This window comes from Thermobia domestica, chromosome 3, assembly GCF_964235325.1.
Source record: "Thermobia domestica chromosome 3, izTheDome1.hap1.1, whole genome shotgun sequence".
NCBI lineage: Eukaryota > Metazoa > Arthropoda > Insecta > Zygentoma > Lepismatidae > Thermobia > Thermobia domestica.
The window spans coordinates 335302448-335323227 of record NC_137456.1 but is presented as its reverse complement, the minus strand read 5'-3'; the positions used below and the strand labels follow the sequence as shown (position 1 = coordinate 335323227).

Sequence of the window (20780 nt, the reverse complement as noted above, 5' to 3'; positions counted from 1 at the left end):
AGTAGAAAGAAAATACTGTCTGTTGAACAGATTCACAAGATATGTCAACTGTAAATAATGCACATGCAATACTACGTTGAAAAAGGGATCATTTACCCAACTATCTCGCCTTTAATTAAGCTGAATAACATTACATTGTGCATTATATTGTATTATATAGATGGGTAATAACATCAGGAAAGAAGACCTACGAAATTTCAAAACAAAATTTGAGTAAGTTACTTAACGTTATGTGAAGTAAATGAAGGTTCACGTCGCTAAATGTATAGTCGATGTCTATAAAAGAAAGATATCACATATATTTACAAAAGTATTGCAAACAAAATGTCTAAGTTAATAGTTTCACTTTGCGACAGAAATATGCATGGAAATTGTAATATTCTTCTGAAAGTATAAAACTATGTAGGCGGGTTTGTAGGTCAGAAGCAACAAGAGAGTATTATACAACAGGAGCCTATTAAAGTTCGTGATAGGAATCCAGGGCAGCTTGGTTTAATCGTGGATTATATCCAGTAGAGGTGGTTTATTTTCTGACGCCATGAGCCTACGGGACCACTTAATCACAGGGTGTCTGTGTTTTGTATATTACCGTATGTATACTTAAGTTTAACGATGAAGAGTATATTGCATTTTCTTCAGTTCTCACGTATGCAGGTAAAATTACACAGCAAAAATTACTATCAAAACTTCTGTTGGAACTCGGGTCTGTTGGAAATATTTAACTCTTTAGGTTCTCATTCATAATTTCGTGAACGTATGCACAATAAGTTCTTTGCTTGTAGCCAGTGAAACAAGCACCCGATACCTCTAAAACAGTATATCAAAAATACCAATGCTTAACTTCAACTTTTGAATTCCAGAGATCGTTCCGTATACAGAGCCAGGGTAAACTTATTGTACACTGGCTCAGAATCGTTGCACTTTCACAGTCATACTTTTGGCTGGATTGAAATATTGACCAGTTTCAAGACGCATTTCTACAAAGAAAAAGAAACTTTAACTAAGAAAGTATAAGTGTAATGTGTATTTTCTTCGGAATCCGTTGGTGAATCCTCGAAATACGATATTTTTTTTTTAAATTTTTATTTTAAATGTGTTCTTCTTTTCTAGTTTCGGCCTTTTGAATATTTATATAAGTTAAATGTTAATCCAACATTAAGAATATTGTATCATAATTTTCAATCCCTCTATCGCTTAAAAAAGGTTATACCATGTATAAGCCATTAAAACTAAGTAGATGTACTGAAGAAAAATTTCCCACAAGGTGCTCTCCTTTGAATATTTTTGTGTATTAACTCGCGAACAAAACTGGTAATTTGAACTAGATTTACTTAAGAAAAAAATGTGATTCTGTGGCCCGTTTTGCCAGTTCACATAAGTAAACGGGAAATTGCGTTATTTATATGAATAATGATGAAAATATTTTGTTTGCCTGATTTTTTTTTAATTTTGTGCCACGAGACCTTCTGCAGTTTTAGACGTTTTACATGTTAGAATACCGAAACTAGTCTATATGTAGTGTTTAAGATGTATGGGTTCACAGTTGAATAATTTTTCATGACATTCCAACAAAAATGTAGGTATCCTAGTTTATTTTCTTTCATATGCTGGCAAAGCTGTGATCACTAAACTGCATCAGATGGTGTGTAATGAATATCTGTGCAATACATCTTATTAGGAGATCAGATCGAAAGCAACGCGCAGTATTTTTTCCCCAAAAAATTTAATATACCAAAACCAAACAAAGCACAAAAAAAGTTACGTATTTGATCCACTTTTCTACAGTCACCAACTTTCTCCATACATGTCTATGAGCGTGGTACCGGTTTCAGGATGCCCTGTTCATGAAAGTCTGTTATGGTGGAGTATAGGAATGTGCGGACTGCTGTTTTCACTTCCGTATCTGTCGCAAAATTTTGACCGGTGAGGAATTTCTTCATGAGAACATAGAGATGTGAAAGTGAGAGACGAAAGAGACTTGTGGACTGGCAGTAATGATGAAGTTTGACGTTGTCACCATTATTGTAGCGGAGTTTGTCACGCAGGTTACGACGCAACGTTAACCAAAGTTTTAATTTACGCTGCAGCATTTACAGTTGTCCAGTGTTTAACAAATCCCCCCAAAAAACTACAAACGTCCCAGAACACTGTCACAAGCACTTTTCTCGCAAATTGAATTACGTTTAGTTTTTGTCGAGTTGGAAACCAGTATGTTTCCACTCCATAAAGACGTGCTTGGTCTCGGGCGTCTAATAGTATGCCCAAGACATCCACGATTGCATACAGATGGCATAACGCGTTAGGTGATCCAAGCATGTCATCATTCGCTGAACTTCGTGGTTATCTGTCAAGTTCTTAAGCACCTAGCGAGCACCAACTTTATGGAATTGCAATGTGTCCTGAGTAAGGTCGTACACTACAGCATGGTAAATGTTGAATTTCTGCAATAAGGTTCGCACGTGCACACGATGGTCACTTAGAATTGCTGGCTGGATGGCGCTGATAATCTGCGGTGTTGAAGCTGTTACCGGGTGCCTGGAACTTGGGGGAATGCACAATAACTGGAAACATTGCAACAGTCCATATAATCGTCCCCATATACGGTACGCATGTTACAGTAATTTTCTCTTGGTGTATGCCCTTTGATTCATTGAAATCTAATCATGACTGGCTTCTCTTCACATGTGAGGGAAAGTAACAGGACGCCATTTTTCTTTCGTAGTTCAAGTTTGTGTCGCTAGAGCTACATAGGAAAACAAAGAAATCTCTGTAGCACAAATTTCAAACAATCTCGTAATGCAATTTCTCCATTTCAGCTGGAATACTTGGGGAGAAAAAATTTTGTGGTTTATCTATCTGCCCTCGAATTTAAATCATATGGTAATTTTATGTATTTAGTAAATAACGGGAATTTTTCGTTTTCGTTCCTTAAAGCCAATAACACTTGCCCACTGGTTTTCAGTAAAGATTTTAATTACGAGACCCGAAAATAACGTAAGAAGAATATCTTTTTAAGCTGATGCTGGCAACCCTCCAAACTTGAACCGCCACTACAAACCGGGTAAGGGAGCTTGTACGAGGCAGTTAATATCAGACGCACATTTTCTCGATTTATGTTGTTTATCCTCAATCATTTTCACGTTTAATCGTCTATCCTCTCAGAGAAGTTCCCTCTCTCTCTATGCTCTCTTCCATCCATATTGTTGTAAGTCGCCCACTACGATGTTCATCTTCGATTTCTGTTCTGCCTTCCGCAAACATTTTGTACCAACAATATACCTCTGCTATTGGTAACAGTATATTTCCAAAGGCCTGCTAAATCTTCCGGTACGTTATCGAGGCAGTCTCACCAAGTTTCATACAGAAGGCGATTGCGTAGCACTGGTCAATATTACGTGCTTCCGTTGTTGTGACGGGTCGAACATACGATCGCACTCTTCACAATAAAAAATGTTTCGTGCGTTCCACGTGCTGTGCTATTGGAGCAGGCCCAAGGCTACTCTCTGGCGACGGTTTCACACTGCAGCGTTGCCAGCAGAAGCTGAAACAATTTTCTTATTACTTTCTTGTCGAACTTCGTATGTTGTAAATTTCACCTTCGTAACGTAGTCCACTTGTCAGATACTCTGCTTTGGCGTAAAGTTTTTCTCTTACTCATAGAACACTGATTCTAATGATAGTAACGTAAAAAGACAATAAAAAGTAACAAAATGGGGAGACAAAGTGCTCATCTGTGTAAAGTATACTTTCAAGGTATTCACATGTTTCCTGAAACTATAGCAGAAAATTTGTATCTCAACTGTAAGTACTGATAAATATTATGTTGAATGTTACTTTTCTGCCTCTTAATTATAGCATTTTCCAATACACCTGTGCATTCACCCGTTTATTTTAAAGGATAAGCTTATGCTAATTTTCCTTCTTTGACAAGAATGACACATGAGATGATAATTTTTGATGTGTATTTCTTGATCCTCCTTGTCTCCTTATAATACCAATTTGAATGAAAGCAACATGATAGAAACTCAGGTAAAGGTAGGTACTGAACAAAATAGCTAACTTATTTTAAAAAGTAAAGCTGCCTTTCTTTTATAATTAAATGTATACCATGTTTCTTTCGTTTTGTTAATATTCAGGGCGTAGCATTCTCAAACGTTCTTATTTAAGGAGAGTGCTTTTTTCACTTAGATGTATATCAATAGACTTGAAGATTGTATAACGGTTTAAATCTTAATATCTCAGAGCATTCAAATGATATTAGAAGCACTAGTAGAGATTAGCATACTGCTTGAAATGACGTATTTTGTACAAAATTTTAAAAATGGTTATAGTCTTGTTTTCTTTCTTTGTCATAATACGAACAGTTTTGGTAGTTGTAATTGCAAAAATCTCTCGGAATTGCTAAATTATATACCACAAAAATTTTTTGATTTAGTACACAAGTACTGTCAGTGAGAGCGTACCACCATTTTTACCTGTAATCAGATGTTCATTCCATGGTGTAAGGTGGTAGTATGCATTTGAGTGAAATCCGATAACTGATAGATAAATGTAGATGCGATTTGAGATATCAATTTAAATGACATGCTTTTCTTTGGAGAGCAGAAATGATACTAAAACACCTCAATAGTTCTCTTCTCCTAATATCTACAAGATTTTATGTAATATTACAATAGTATTATAAATCAGTTTATGGGGGGAAAGTGCAAAACATCGTATCTCCACTTTTATGAAATTTTAGATTTTGGGTGCATTCAATTTCCCACATCTGATTCTACGTGCGTGTGAGAGATCGTAAACGAAAACCCGGTAAAGAAAAACGTGAAAAAAATAACTTTTAAAACCTGGTATCGCAAATAACTGTAAAATCAGAACAGATTTATTGCTATCCTGAAAGTTTGGTTATGGTGAGTTATGAGGTATAGCACTTTCGCCATTCTAAAACTTATTATTACCTTGAAAAGCCTCACGATAAAAATTCAATATTTTTGTTGTTCTATTTTAGATGGTAACTTCTGCATTTCTTTGTTGTTCCATATAGTGTACCTAGATTTCCACTCAATATTTTACTGAATTTATTACAGGATCAATACAAATGAAAAACCTCACACATGCAAAGAGTGCGGCAAACAATTTAGTCATCGTTCACGTTTGGCTACACACATGTTAATCCATACAGGTGAAAAATCTCACATATGTCAAGAGTGTGGTGGGAAATTTAATCGACGTTCAAATTTAGCTAAACACATGTTAATACATACTGGTGAAAAACCTCACACATGCAAAGACTGTGGTCACAAATTTGGTCAGCGTTCAACTTTAGCTAGACACATGTTAATACATACAGGAGAAAAACCTCACACATGTAAAGAGTGCGGCAAAAAATTTAGTCGACGTTCATATTTGGCTACACACATGTTAATCCATACAGGTGAAAAACATCACATATGCCAAGAGTGTGGTGGGAAATTTAATCGACGTTCAAGTTTAGCTAAACACATGTTAATACATACAGGTGAAAAACCTCACACATGCAAAGACTGTGGTAGGAAGTTTAGAGAACGTTCATCTTTATCTAAACACATGTTAATCCATAAATGTGCAAAACCTCACACATGCAAGGAGTGCGGCAAAAAATTTCGTCATCGTTCATCTTTAGCTAGACACATGTTAACACATACCAATGAAAAATCTCACACATGCCAAGAGTGGACACAAATGTGGTCAGCGTTCTAGTTTAACTAGACACATATCAATACTTAAAAAAGAGAAAGCTCACACATGCCAAGAGTGTGGAAATAAATTTAATTACAGTTCTGATTTAGCTAGACACATATTAATACATACAGGTTCAAAACCTCACACATCCAAAGAGTGCGGCAACAAATTTAGTCAACGTTCACATTTGGCTACACACATGTTAATCCATACAGGTGAAAAACTCACATATGCGAAGAGTGTGGTGAAAATTTAATCGGCGTTCAAATTTAGCCATACACATGTTAATACATACAGGTGAAAAAACTCACACAAGCAAAGACTGTGGTAAGAAGTTTAGTCAATGTTCATACTTAGCTAGACAGATGTTAATCCAAATGTCAAAAATTTATTGATCGTTCACATTTAACTAGGCACAAGCTAATACATACAAGTTAAAAATTCACATATGCTAGAAACAAGTTAAAACATACATGCATATAACCTCATAAATGGGAAGAGCGTAGAAACAAATTTTGTCAGCGTTTAAATTTAGTTGCACACATGTTAATACCTACAGGGTGAAAAACCTCACACATGCTAAGAGGGTAGGAATAAAGTTTTTCGACGTTCACATAGAGCTGCACACATGTTAATACATTCAGGTGGAAAATTTCACATGTGCGAAAAGTCGAAATAAATTTATTGTACGATCAAAGTTGGTTAAACATACGTTGATACATGCCTGTGAAAAACATTACTTATCACAAAGGTGTGGGATATTTTTTCGACGTTCAAATTTGACTAAACATATCTTGATACACAGTTAAAAAACCTCATACACTCCAAGACTGTCAGTACAGCTTTCGTCAAACTGCATTTGTTTATACATACGTTAATACATATAGGTGAAATTTCTCTTCAATGGCAAGAGTTTGAAGTTGATTTTGAGTTTAATGTCCCGTTCTGCAGCGAGACTAGGTGGACTTTCTTATAAGCGTGGTATCCAAAACACGAGCTACCGCCGGGAATCGAACCCAGGATTCCCACACCAAAGGTGCGTACGGTAACGGCTTAGCCGTGAAGGAGCTCCCATGCAAAAAATTTGGGATACCATTTGTGCAAAATTAACATTTGGCGGAAGACAGTAATTAACACAGAAAAAAGAGCTCAGTGTGTGAAAAGTGATTTGGTTTAAGTTCAATTTTGGCAAATCATATGTTAGCACACACTAATGAGAAAGCTGATATATCGAAGGAGTGTGGAGAAGAAAGATTTTGGAAAAGATCAAACACTGCAAAGATATTGAAACATGAAGGTTATAAAGCTCACAGGTACCATGAGTTTATAAATTTTTCTCGCAAATTCAATTTTTGTAAAACACCCACACAGCACAGGCTCATTCAAAAATGATCCAGGAATTTAGCCGATTCAAGTCGTCTAAATGAATGGAAGATGAACCAACATGTTACGTGCGAACTGCGTCCATGAGAAAGTAAACATCCATTGATACTTAACCATGAACATATTGTGTACCTTAACAGAACACTAAGAGGATGTCCACTGAACGTTTGTATAGATCTTAATAGTACCCCATGCAACGTCCATTAGATGTCCGCTTTTTTAAGAGTCAGTGGGTCAGTGAGGGGTATTGCGGACGTAAGTAGATTTTCAGTATATGTGATCAAGACATCGATGTGTACGTTTATAGACGTTCATTTGTCATGGATGTGAACCCTAATAGAGGTAAATCTTTTGTCGAAAATTTTTCCAGTAAACCTTCAGGAATTAGAATGTGTGCCCAGTGGACACCAGATACGTACCTGCATAAAAGTGCAATGTATGCCGTGCGGATGTCAGTAACTGAGCTTTATGAACGTACACAAACACCCAGTATTCTGCCGTAGACGTAAAACGCAGGTAAAACGAACGTTTAGTCCACTGGACGATTCATACGTATATCGAAAGGCGTTTCATAAGTATATAGAGGGACGTGCACTAGATGTTAAACAATCTCTGTGTGTGCGACTATGGATGTGAAGAGGCGTCGAATGTCCAAATTAAAGAAAGCTCGTAAGGGAAATCTTATAGGTAAAAATATAGTTTTCTCGTGCCGAACTCATCCATTAAACGTATATTTTAATATAACAATATACAACATTAATTCAGTAGAAGAGGTTGCTTTTCTTTCCTTAGTTACAGACAAGAAACCTCTTGATTTTACCGAAATGCTTTTCGTTAGGAGACGCCTCTAATTTTGGCTACATGCTTCGTCTATAGCGCTAAAACAGCTCGTCATACCAACGTACTTGTGGAAACAAAATTGACCAAGTCAAAACATTGAAGTCTACAATAAAGGCTATATAAAAAGTGGATACCAATCGAGCAGTATTTCGAGAAACATTGTAAAATGTACTTCAGCAATCAGGTCTTTGACTTTTACGCGGATATTATATTTGTATTACATTAACTCTGGAATACATTAAGTAACCAAACAACTGTTAAGAATTACCAACTACATATTAAAAATCTTCTACAAATAAAGATAAAAGTATATACGCCCTTGGTTTGGCTTTACTCTTCAAGATAATATTTACTACAAAACAAAGAATTAAACACTGCTTCCTCGCACCTATAATACGTGTAATTCTTCCCCACGTGCAGGCAAAGCTTGATAGTATAATTATGAATACATGCATTCCATGTAATTAAATTATAATGGACAGGAGTGACTGACTGTATTTGCGCGATTGACTGTACGAAATTGACTTCAATTTTGGTTATTATGTCCACTTGCTTCACAATTTTGGCCCACAAATGAACCTTTCATTTTTTGTCCAAAAAAATCTTTCAAGTTAAACGTATAGTAAACATATTTAAACATCAAAAATGTCCTCGATAGGATATTTTTTTTTTTTTTTTGTAATTTTCAACTGGCTGTCTTCACCAACGAAACTGAAATAAAAAATCACATATTAAGACATCAATATTGCCATTAATTCCTTCACATTCAGTTACACATACACATTCATCAATACAGTTATAACTAAAATTAAACAGGTAATTGGCAACACATACAGCGTACATATGCCTAAATATGTCCAGTGGAGATTCTATGTACGTGTACACTGCCTTAATCAAGGGTTTTGGGACACCCAAGAACGTGCCCCCTTACGACGGCTTAGCCCTTATGTATTGAAAGCGACGATATGAAAAACATCTTTGGCGAAGCATTTCTATAGCTAATAAGCTGGCTGGATTTTCTTAGTTTGCCACCAGATGGAACCGTGGCGCTGGTGTAGCTCGTTCGGGACGCTCCCTCCACTCCCTCATACCATCAACTTTTGTGGCTCCACTCCAGATCCACCTCCTCTGTTCTGCTTTGGAGTCCCCTTGTTCTCTCTCTTCCACTATTCTTACCCTAGGTTAATCTAGGAGGTAGACTATATAAGGAGTCTAGAGATGACATAGATAAGTTCCGGTTAGCAGAAAACCATGAACTATCGAACTGATCGGATGTGTTTTAAGCAGTCTCCGATAAATCAAGATATAGCAGGACTTAATCTTTTTGCTGAGACTCACTGTAGCATGTAGAGTTCGACTTCAAGTAAGTAAGATGCATCACCCTTCACACAGCAGAGGTTAGTCCAACGCACTACTCTTTCCTTTCGAGTTTTATTCCAATCGACTCTGTCTCCTTGTTATTTTTCTCTTTTACTACTTTTCCCTCATTCCGGAATTTGATCAATAAGTTGAAGGAATAACAGAAAGCGTGGACACATTCTTAAACTCGATTCTTTGGAACATAATGTTCATTTTACTCGGACCTCACTCACTCTGGCACTCACAGTGGCAGTTGGCCCTCGCCCTCATTATTGTCCTCATTTCGGAAACTTGTCCTCGCGAAGGGAGTTGTCCATCACCCTCGCGTCGTACTGGAAGTTGGCCCTCGCTCTGGCGATCGGAATTGTCCATCGCCCTCGCTTGCCCTCACCCTCATGCTTGAAATTGGCCCTCGCAGTGAAAGTTAGCTCTCGACCTCGTTCAAACTCGTCCTCATGAGGATTTTTGTCCATCGCCCTCGCGTTCCTACTGGAAATTTCTTCTCGCCCTCGTTAACCCTCATCCTCGCGTAGGAAGCTGTCCTTCGCTCTCTCCCACATATCATTGAGGGCGAGGTTATTTTAGGGTAAGAAAGCCCTCGCGAGGATCAGATCCTCAATTTTCCAGCATATTTCCTGAAGTATTTCTTTAAAATACCTCCTAAACGAAGAAAATTAAACATTCCACCGTATAACTTAGTCCGTAATACCTAAAATGGAACAAATCATTGACCACTCGACGCTTAATATTACCATGAATATGTTCAGGTAAAATTTGAATAGAGGTTCCTTTAAACCTTTCAGTTCAAAACTTGTGTTGCCCATGGGACGAGTCGACACTAGAAATAAGAAAAATAAAGTGAAGTGTTTGAGTTTTACGTCCCACGGTAATATGTGGTATATATTTCTTATTTGCAAAAATAATTGGCCCATTTTTTAATGTTAGTTTTGTGTGATGAGGAAGATACCTCTACTAAATTCAAAGAAATTTTTACGTCATCACAGGACGAGGTGTCGTTTGCCCCTCTCGTTAGTGTCCCTATTGCGGCAGATTCAGATCATCGGAGAAACCTTTCTCTGCCCCCAAAGAGTCCGTCGTGAATCCTGGTCAGGATTCCAGTCCAAGATTGCCTTATAGCTGCAGATAAAATCTTAGGCTTTATAGCTGCAGATAAAATCTTTTCTTCGGGTACTGTAAATTAAAGATTCGTTCTGACGACCTTTCCAAAGAATGCGTATTGGTTGGTTGGTAGGTAATATTGTCTGATGTCTAATATTAATACCGTATTTACTCGCGTAATTTTCGCACTTTTTTAGAGGAAAAAAGTTGTTTTGAAACAAGTGTGCGTAAATTATGCGGGGGAAAAAATTAGCCACATCAGTGAATATCATCTAATTTTTTTCCCACTGAAAATAACATGAAGATACCGGTACACATTTTCTTTGTAGCAAGAATTGACAACAAACAACTAATTCTAAATTTGTAGAAAAATAACATTAAAAAATTGATTAAGAAGCCGTGTGGTTTCTTACAAATCACTGCCAAATCCTCGCGTGCGCAAATTACGCGAGGAAAATAAAATATACAGAAAATGCTCTTCAAAATTGGGATGTGAAAATTATGCGAGGGCGAAAATTACGCGCGTATTTATGGTAATAATAATAACATGTGCCCGAACGAACTCTATACTACTGCATAAGAACTATTTAAGAAATTATCATATTTAATGTGTTTTTAGCATTACAATATGTCTTCAAACAATTAAAAGTAGAGGCTGTTCCTGAGGGAACTCATATAGTTACAAATTTAAACCTTTCTTGCTTCAAAGTAACGGGTAAAAAGGTAGTATAATGAAATTAGAAGATGCAGGGCCCGACTGGGAACACTATTCCGGGACCACAGCTTCCCAACTAATTTGCAAATACAGTATATTGCATATACTAGAGTGCCCCAGGGTGTGTGTGTGTGTACTTTGAACGTATAAAACTTTTTTTGTGTGGAACAACAACATATTGCTTGTTTCCAGAAACTTAACATAAACTATTCATCTAATAATTAAGCGCAAGACGAACTGAGGGAACTGAACCAGTCGAAAGAACTGAGTCCGAGCCCGAGCAAGCCCAGTGCAAAATGGCAATCTATGATCAAAACTCATTCAATCAAGTCTTTTTCCATCTAATCTACTGCATTCTGTTGGTTCTCTCACTGCTTGTGTTCGTTGAGATATCAGCGCTCTTAAGATTATGTCATTTACTGCTGAATGACGTGAGTCACTGTCTGTCCATCAGTAATCTTTAAACGTGAGAGTGTAGACACTTTTTAACTAAAAAAGTCTTTAGATAGGCAGGGCAACAATGAAGCACACCCGCTTCTAAACGTAGCGCTATTTCTATCAGGAAACTTTCCTGACAAACATGTAAATATTATATTCATTTGCATTATTATTTTTAATAATTATGTAGAAGCACACAAGAGAAATTCTCCACTGCAATTAAGTGAAAGAAAGAATACGACTATTCCATAATCTTACTATGACATCAATTATCATATAGCGGACATATCAGATGTTATTTTAAATATCATATTCTTCTAAACAGTGGTGAAACTGCAAATTCAAAATAGTTGTTGTCTCAGAAGGCTTGTCCGTCTCCCTCGCTTGCCTTCGTTCTCGCGAAGGAAATTGTTCCTCTCCCTCGGGCAACCCACGCCCTCGTTCACTCGCCTTCGCGCACCCTCACCCTTCCAGTAACAATTGATCCTCGCCCTTGCGAAAGGATTTGTCCATCGCCCTCCCGCTCAAGACGCGTCCTCGCCCTGGCGAAGGGAGTTGTGCATCGCCCTCACTCGCCCTCGTATTGGAAATTTTCCCTAGCCCTTGCGCATCCTCGCTGCCGAAACTTCTCACCCTCGTGCAATCTCGTCTTCGCGAATGACGTTGTCCATCGCCGTCGTCCTCGTGTTGGAAATATCTCCTCACTCTTGCTTACATTCAACCTCGCTTCATTGTGGGCGAGGGAGCTTGAGGGTGAGGCTGCCCTTGAGAGGGCCACCCTCGCGATGGTGAAAATCTCTGGAATAGTGTATCGGGCAAAATTATAGACGTTAATCTTAGCGATTTATGTAATCACGACACATATAAGAAATTAATGTCTCACATAGTTATGTTTCCTCTCTTGTACTCATCTTGTATATCTATTCTAATATTGTAATAAACTCTGTTATGTCTCATTGAACTTCTCCTAGGGGGATATTATGATAATATGATTAGAGACAACAAACAACTGAGCTAGGACTTCGATATGTATTCTCTATGAGCTTCACTTCATACCAGCGAATCAAAAAAGATAGGAGTATCTGGATTAAATGCGGGGTGTTAACTAATTACAGCCGCGTTTGGAAGGAAGGAAAGAGAGAGAGAGATTTGAGTTGAGTTGACTTTAGTTTAGCGTCCTTTTCAGCAACGAGGCTATATGAGACGTGGATCTACTGATTAAAGTGGAATTCGAACCACATACGCTCCCGCCGGGAATCGAACCCGGGTCTCCCACGCCAAAGGCGCGTACGGGAGAGAGAGAGAATGAATTCCAAATCTATACAAAGCAAAGCTCTATAATGAAAATTGTCTTAAATGGAATAGTGTGTGCTTCTTGCCACGAACACACACTATGTGGTTCGTATCACGCCTCTCAAACACGTTGGAGCCCTCAAACAGTTAGTGATCGGCTGCCGGATTACAACCGCTGGACCGCGTCATCTTCAGTCACCAAGTCACCACAGCACCGTAAAGGTTGATGGAGTTTCGCCAGGTATGAATGGTGAACTCTACACAGTAACTATACACCCCAACAACCCCAACTGTAATAGTTGCTGTCAACCTCCGGTGGTACTGACGTTTTACTTTTACACTCGTTTGTCGTTTGCCCAGGCTTGTGCATCGGTGAGACCAGTTCTACAATGTACCAGAGGTACAGTTTTACTTTTATATGTAAAAATACACACTTGGTTTCAGCATTTAAGTATTACTACCGTTTTGTGTTTTTCTTACAAGTGAATCATGAAAATAATTACTTTCATTGGTGTCGTAGTATACCTGCTAAATAGTATGTAGTCAGTGAACAGTGATGTATAATACCGGGATAGTGCTCAACCTACAAATACAGATATGAAAACGATTATAATAAGTAAGTAGTTTTGAATGTAATTTCTCAATCGTTTCCTTATCTGGAGCATAGTATTAACGCACCATTATTCTCTTTGAGCTCTATTATGTGACGTTCGCTAATAATCCTCGATTAGATCAGAGCCTATGTTAATTTCGTGTTGCGTCAAAGTGAAACATCCTCTCTTTTAAGTATAAGACAGCAAAAAATATTGTATAACGGAAGTGAACAGATTACACGAAGTAAATTGAATTTTATTTTATCTATATTATCCAAATGATAATACAGCAATAATCTTAATACTCGTTCTAGAAAAATAGACAGGAGAAGGAAACGTAACTATCCTCTTAAAGCAGGAAAAGAATTCTTTATTTTTAATCTTCTTGTATGTCACTTCCTGATGAAGTAATTCTTCGCGAATTAAATTATTTCTGCTGTATGCATGTTTTTACAATAAGATCTAGGTTAAATCATAGCGTTGCTACAGATATATGTTGAGCCACTAATGAAATAAAAAGAAAAATTGAACACTAGAACCATGAGTTTTCCGCAGTAAATAAAAACGCTGGCGCGAAGTAGGGAAATCACATTGCCCAGCTGGCGATGGAAAACCTTATTATATATGGGATTCATATGGCAATGTTTATTGTTTATATAGTGATAAAGGAAAAGTATACGCTATTCCTCAATTTAGTCGATGGCAACATAGTAATGCGCCGAAGTATATTGATACGTAGGATAGAACCTTGTATTTAGATCCTCCCACTCCGACTTCTGACGTGCAAGAACCACCTGAGATCGGTTGTGAAACAATAATTACATAGGAATATATTTTCATAGAAATATCCCTGAAGTTATTTGGTGTGTTTTATGTCAAATCTAACTCAAAATTAAGATAAGTTTTATTTGCACTCACAGTAGACGGAAAATATATTTTACGAACAGTATCACGGCACGTAGAGTGTCCGGGGCCAAAGTCCGCAGAGGGCAAAAGTCCTTTTTGGGGTTTTGGGGTACTTTTGTTGGAGTTGTGCAACATTGCTTATGCTACAGAAAGAATAAATGCCGGCGGTGTAATTTTCATTTTCGTGATGGTGTGCGGTGAAATTTGTTAATACAATGTGGTAAGTTATATTTTGGCTTAATTTGAGTAATATTTTGTTTTATGAGAAATATTACTACATTCTGTGGGAGAAGTTACGACTTATTTTATGAAAACACTTTTTCAGTAACAATATATACTACCTCTCCTTTTGCCGGTATCAGTTATAAAGTCAGCATTTCATTGTAATTTAAACATGTACGAATGGGGCAGAAGTCCGATTTTTTTCTGGAGCAAAAATCCGAATGCAGACTTTGTGCGCAGCACTCCAATTTGTAAATAATTTTATTCTTAAATTTAAAATCCAGTTTCTAACAGTAGACTTATTTAAATTCGTTTGATACGTAGGCTTTCTTTCGCTTAACTAAAGTTATGCAGGCCTATATGGAGGTTGATCTTTGAATTTGGGCAAGCAACGCTCAACACTGATTAGTATACCGATGGCACCAAGGGCACTGCTCATATTTCAGCGGTCTAAACAGAGCCTAGGATTAATAGTAGTTAGTGCTAACACATACCCGTTTGTGTTGCTGAATCCATCTGTTGAGGTGTGAAAAGTGCTCTTGATGTCATTTGGTTCATCGGTGCTGAGAGAGATTTGTCCTTTGCTATTAGAAACACTACGAAAAAATATGGTTTAAACTTAAACAGATACAACATCTTTTTCGGAAGGTCAAGAAAAAAATACGTTGTCTGTGGTCTGGGCAAAGAAGCAGTCGTGTGATTGCCCAGAACTCCAACGCGTGCCACCTCCAAAGACCTGCAATAAGCCACAAAACCGTTAGCCACCTCATTAGGAAATTCATTGTAACTTGTAATGTTCCAAGCATACCACGATCAGGTCCCCCACGAACCGCAACAAATGAGGATACATCCATAATGGTGCTTGCTGCGCGCGTGAAAAGTCCGAAGCGCAGCATAAGGTGATAACAGGCGTACCACGTGCTTCCGTGATGAGGATTCTCCATACAAACAAGTGGCATCAGTTCAAGCTGCAGCTTGTCCACAACCTTTCAGAGGATGATCCAGACCGGCGCATGGAATTCGTGAATTGGGCTTTGTTACAATGTGACCGAGATCCTCATTTCCCAGCCAGCATTCTCTTCACAGACGAGGCAAACTTTTATTTGGACCGGGAAGTGAATCGCCAGAACATGCGATATTGGTCGCATGCAAACTCACATGCGATCAATTCTTGCAAGAGAGATACCCCTTCTCATATCATGGTGTGGTGTGGCATACGGAACACGTGGATCATATGACCCTTTTTCATTCCTGGCACCCTAAATGGTGTTCGATATCTGGGCATGTTATAGGAGTTGGCGTTTCCGTTGCTTCTCCGCCCTGATGCCACCTTGCCGCGATATTTTCAGCAAAATGGTGCCCCACCGCACTATGCGCTGTATGTGCGGGAATGCTTGGATCTGCATTTTTCTGGACGTTAGATCAGTCGCCGAGGCCCTGTGGAATGGCCAGCCCGGTCGCCGGAACTCTTTCCCTTGGATTTTTTATGGGGACACTAAAACACCTGCTGCATCAGAAGTTTCGGGATGTTGCACACCTACAGGGACGTACTCAGGACGCCTGTGATAGTATCACCCCAGATGTCCTGTTATGGATTCAGGAGAAATGCATTAAGAGACTCCGGTGTGTGCTGCATTGGACTAGAAACATGTGGAGCACATCCTGTAGGCGGGACTTTGAGGCGTCATAACTTTGAGAGGGGAGATGATAACGTATTTCTGCTTGCGGGACTGCATTCCCCTGCAACAAACAGTGTTAATTGATGTCACGTGCCCTCCTTCCCTTTTGAAAAAAAAACTGGATCCAAGATGGTTGCCATTCACCATGTATGCATCAATCGGTAGTTCCTTTACCCAAGTCCGCCCTCCACTGGTCAGATTTGCTTTTCTCATGTTTGTTTCCAAAATAATCCACTGTACAAATGCTTATGGACCATCCTGTAGTTTATCAATACGAGGAATAGCTTTATACTTTGTATGTTTATTGAGTTCTTCTCAAGTGAGGTAAACTTATATTTTTGCTTCGTCTACTTTTTTTAATGCGAAGAATCACTTCATGCTTCCTATGCTCTTTGTTTATCTTAAGATTCTTGAAGAAAACAAAATAATTCAATAAAAATGTTTTATGTCGATTTCCTACTTCGTGTATTTCAGCGGACTTTCGTCCCATTGCGATAGGACTTCTGCTTCCTATACGGGGGTAAAAGTCCGAATTTGTCCATCCTTTTTTAAATTGCTATATCTTATTAAGTAATAAATTGGAAGGCTTTCTAGCACCTTCAAAATATAGAGGAATGTTCACTTATACTTCTGTGCGAAATTCTTTATTTTGCCCTATATCTTTCTGCTCCAGCGCGATTCAAACACCAAACTTCGGCTTTTTGCCCCCGCTTTCTCTACATATTTCATACCAAGGATGTTCGGATTCTAATAACGCCAGAGGCAAACATATTTTACGAGAGGGAATCATATCGTCGATCATTTCAATGTAAATGAATATCGGTCGCTCATAGAACAGATAAAAGTTCCTGTCGCTTCTAGTACTAATTCGAAGAATTCTTGCATTAGTTTAGCGTCCCACTTAAGTTGTTTCAGTTTCTAGTATTTTTGCGTAATTAGTTTGGTTTGAAAGTTTGTTGGTTTCGTTTAGCGTCTTACTTAAATTGTTTCAGTTTCTAGTATGTTTGTGTGATTAGTTTGAATGTTTGTTGCTTTGGTTTAGCGTCCCGTTTAAGTTGTTTTAGTTTCGAGTAATCATGCGTAAATAGGTTTGTTAACGGTTCCGTTTGTTTTAGCTAAACACCTTTTTTTAGTTCTTGCAGTTTTGAGTATTTTTGCGATGTTAATTTGATTTGTTGAAGATTTAATATGTTTTGGTTTAGCGTCCATTTTGAATTCTCAGATTTTTGAGTACTTTTACAACATTAGTTTAATTTTTTGAATGTTTCTTTCGTTTTAGTTTAGTGTCCCAGTTTATTATTTAAGTTCTTTGCCCTTTCCTCATTTGGTTTGGTTGACTGATGCTAGTTTACTTATTTAAATTACTAAAGGTTGAAGTATACCCAGTGAATTAGCCTCTTCATTGGTTGTTGGGGGTTATTTTGCATTCCAACTTGATTATTTTTAATTATTGTTAAATCAACCTTGTGAATTGGTCCATTAAAATTTGTTTGTTGGAATTTATGGACCCTGTTGGTTTGCTTTGAATTCATATTTTTGATTTCTTTAGATATTTTGTTTCAGATTAATGTCCATATAAGGAACTTTATTGCTCTTGGCCTACAAAAGTTAGTTGGTTTGAAATTTAGCATCTTTTTGTATAGATTTCGAGCAGATGTTGAATAGCTTCCATGGATTATTGCTGTTAAGTGAAACTATTTGTTGGTAGTTAGCTTCAGTTTTATATATTTTTTTGAATCCTGCATTTATCAGTTTTCTGGGATTAAATCTTTTTCCTTGGACCTAATTAAATCGCTTTAGCTTCTGTTTATAATCTTTTGTGGATTATTAATTTAATTCGTTTGAGTTCTTGATTTGGAAACTAGCGTCCCAATCAAACCTTTGAGAGTGTTAAACACCACTTACTTAATTTGGCTTGCATAAAATTTAGTATTTACAACAAAAAAGTCGTTGATTAAAAGTAATAATTCAGATGACCGTTTAATGTATGACCAATTTTTGAGCTCATCTTATGTTTGTTGAGCTTAATAACTGATTTTAAAAAGAATTAGCAAATCTTCAAATGAAGCTATTTGATTTGGGATATAAAAGAAAATCTGATTTTATCACTTGACTATCGGCTTACTGATCATTATAAGATTTCAAATTGAAGTTTGTCCAGTGGTAGAGATTTCTGATTGACAGTGTGAGCATCTGAATTATTCTAGTTTGTACTAAAAATTTTGATAATTTCTGGTGAGACTAGTAATTATTAATTATTAGTATTGTTATTCAATGAATTGAATGGGAGTGGAATTATACGCAGAGTGATTAAAAAGTAATGTTTATTGTAATTATTTTTTCATTTTTTACGTCAAACTGTTAAAGAAAATAAATTGAATTTAGTTTTTTTAATTGATAAGTTACTTTTATAAATCCTCTAAAAGATAGTTATTTCTTGAGTTTGATTTATTTTTTGATGTGAGGTTCTCATATTGAGATTGAAATAGTGTTTAGGATCACGGATGTGATACTTAAAGCACCTCACTATATTCTGATTGGCCGAATCGTCCTTTCTGGTAGCTCTTTACTCCGGACTTTTATTTTCTTTTGCGTGATTGTTGGAAGAATTAGATGGTTTCTCACTATTAAGCGCGGGAGAGTTACAAAGATTCTTCCAAGCTTCTCACCATAAAATTTCTGTCTAGCATTTCACTATATTTGTCTTGCACCTCGCCATTTTTTGGCATTGGAAATTGTTGATCTGTATTTATAAATTGAGCTCGGATTGTTTCAGTTAGGTTGTTATTCGGTTTGTTAACCCAAGCGGCACACCGACGTCGAAAACACGTGTTTTTTTTCGTGTAAAACACCGTAAAATACACCGAACATGACGTGATTTACACGTCTTTTCCCACGTGGAAATGTCCGGGAATATGACGTGATTTTTATGACGTCTTTTACACGTCATAGAATATGACGTGATTTTTATGACGTCTTTTACACGTCATAGAATATGACGTGATTTTTATGACGTCTCTTACACGTCATAGAAATGACGTGTAAATCACGTCTTTTTTACGTGATTTCCACGTGTAAATCACGTCTTTTTCACACCCTTCATGTGAATTGGGGGGGCGTTCTCGAAATGAGGCGGCGAGAAGCAAAGGGGTGTAAGCGATATTTGCAATAAAGTATGGATGTCTCAAAAATGGATTCTGCACAGCTAAATATACAAACTGGATGGTGAAGCTCGTCGCAGTCCAATAGAAAGTCTACCCATGAATGCTCTACGCCGAACTGCATTATGCAGTTTGTATATTTTGCAATGCAGAATCCATTTTAGAGACATACATACTCTATTGAAAATGTCACTTACACCCCTTTGCTTCTCGCTATCTCAAATGTGATGGAAGTCTGACAGGATTGTTCAGTTCCAAATGTCAAAACCATTAGAAATTGATGTGCATCCGCAGTATTGATATTAGGAATTTCAATCCATGTACTACCTCGATTATTCGCCACACTTTTGAGGCTATTTACCAGCCCCTATTCAACCGTTTTGCACCAAAGTTAGGGGTTAGGCTACTAGGGCTACCTAGTTCTGGCCCTGTAAATTTTGAAATAGATTGGTTGAATAGTGGTTGAAACAAATAACCCTGAAACTGTGTCGAATAATCGAGATCCTACTATACATAGATTGAGATTCCTAATGTCAACACTGGATACACATCAATTTATGATTATTTGGACATATGAAACTGAATAATAATAATAATAATAATAATAATATTAATAATAATAATAATAATAGTAATAATAATAATATCTACTCTAAAACACACAGCTTACAACACATTTTTTTAAAAAAAATGATAAAAAAGAAAAAATCATACTTTTTCTATTTTCTTAACTGCGTTTTTTTTTTCTTGACAGTTCTGAACTGATCTCTGGCCGCAACACTTTTCTTGGGTAAAAAAAAAAGTCTACGAATAACAATTGTACAACGATTATTATAAGTAAAAACAATAATGAAAATAAATTTATCCTTGTGGCTGCTGCTTGATTTTTCACCATTGTGTTGTAATTTGCATAATAATTTACAAGCTCCTATACCAGATAAGTAAGACCACTGGGTTATTGTAATAAATAACAGATCAGGATAGACCCTAAGAACCCTAGATCTTGCCACAGCGAAATACATCACCACCCTCTCTCGGAAGCACACATTGGGGAACGTCAAAGTATTGTGGTCTATTTGATTGGTCTGTACCAAGAATTTGGAAATTTCGCTTCTCCGAATGTTCGTATTATCTATGGATTGGGGATTTCCATATCCAATTAACCACCTCTAGTTTTGTTGATTTATATTTTTTTAGTATTTGGATACTAGCCTATTGAAGAGTATATATTCGCCTTAATGTGTGGTATATTTATCTACACATTAAGAAACGAATATACAATAGCTGTCGAGGAATAATTATATACCTAATGCAACAGGAAAGAAACGGCAGCGCTTGCTCCACGAAAGGATAA

General features: G+C 37.2%; 1 protein-coding gene across 1 annotated transcript in view; it reads left to right on the top strand.

The window, feature by feature from the left end:
- LOC145681235 (uncharacterized) overlaps positions 1-18404 on the top strand; it is a 32455-nt gene extending 14051 nt beyond the window's left edge. The window contains exon 2 of the mRNA XM_081752784.1: positions 5085-18404. Coding sequence (XP_081608910.1) covers positions 5085-5736 — 652 coding nt within the window. The 3' untranslated portion in view covers positions 5737-18404. The remainder of the gene's footprint in view (positions 1-5084) is intronic.
- Positions 18405-20780: the final 2376 nt, after the last annotated feature.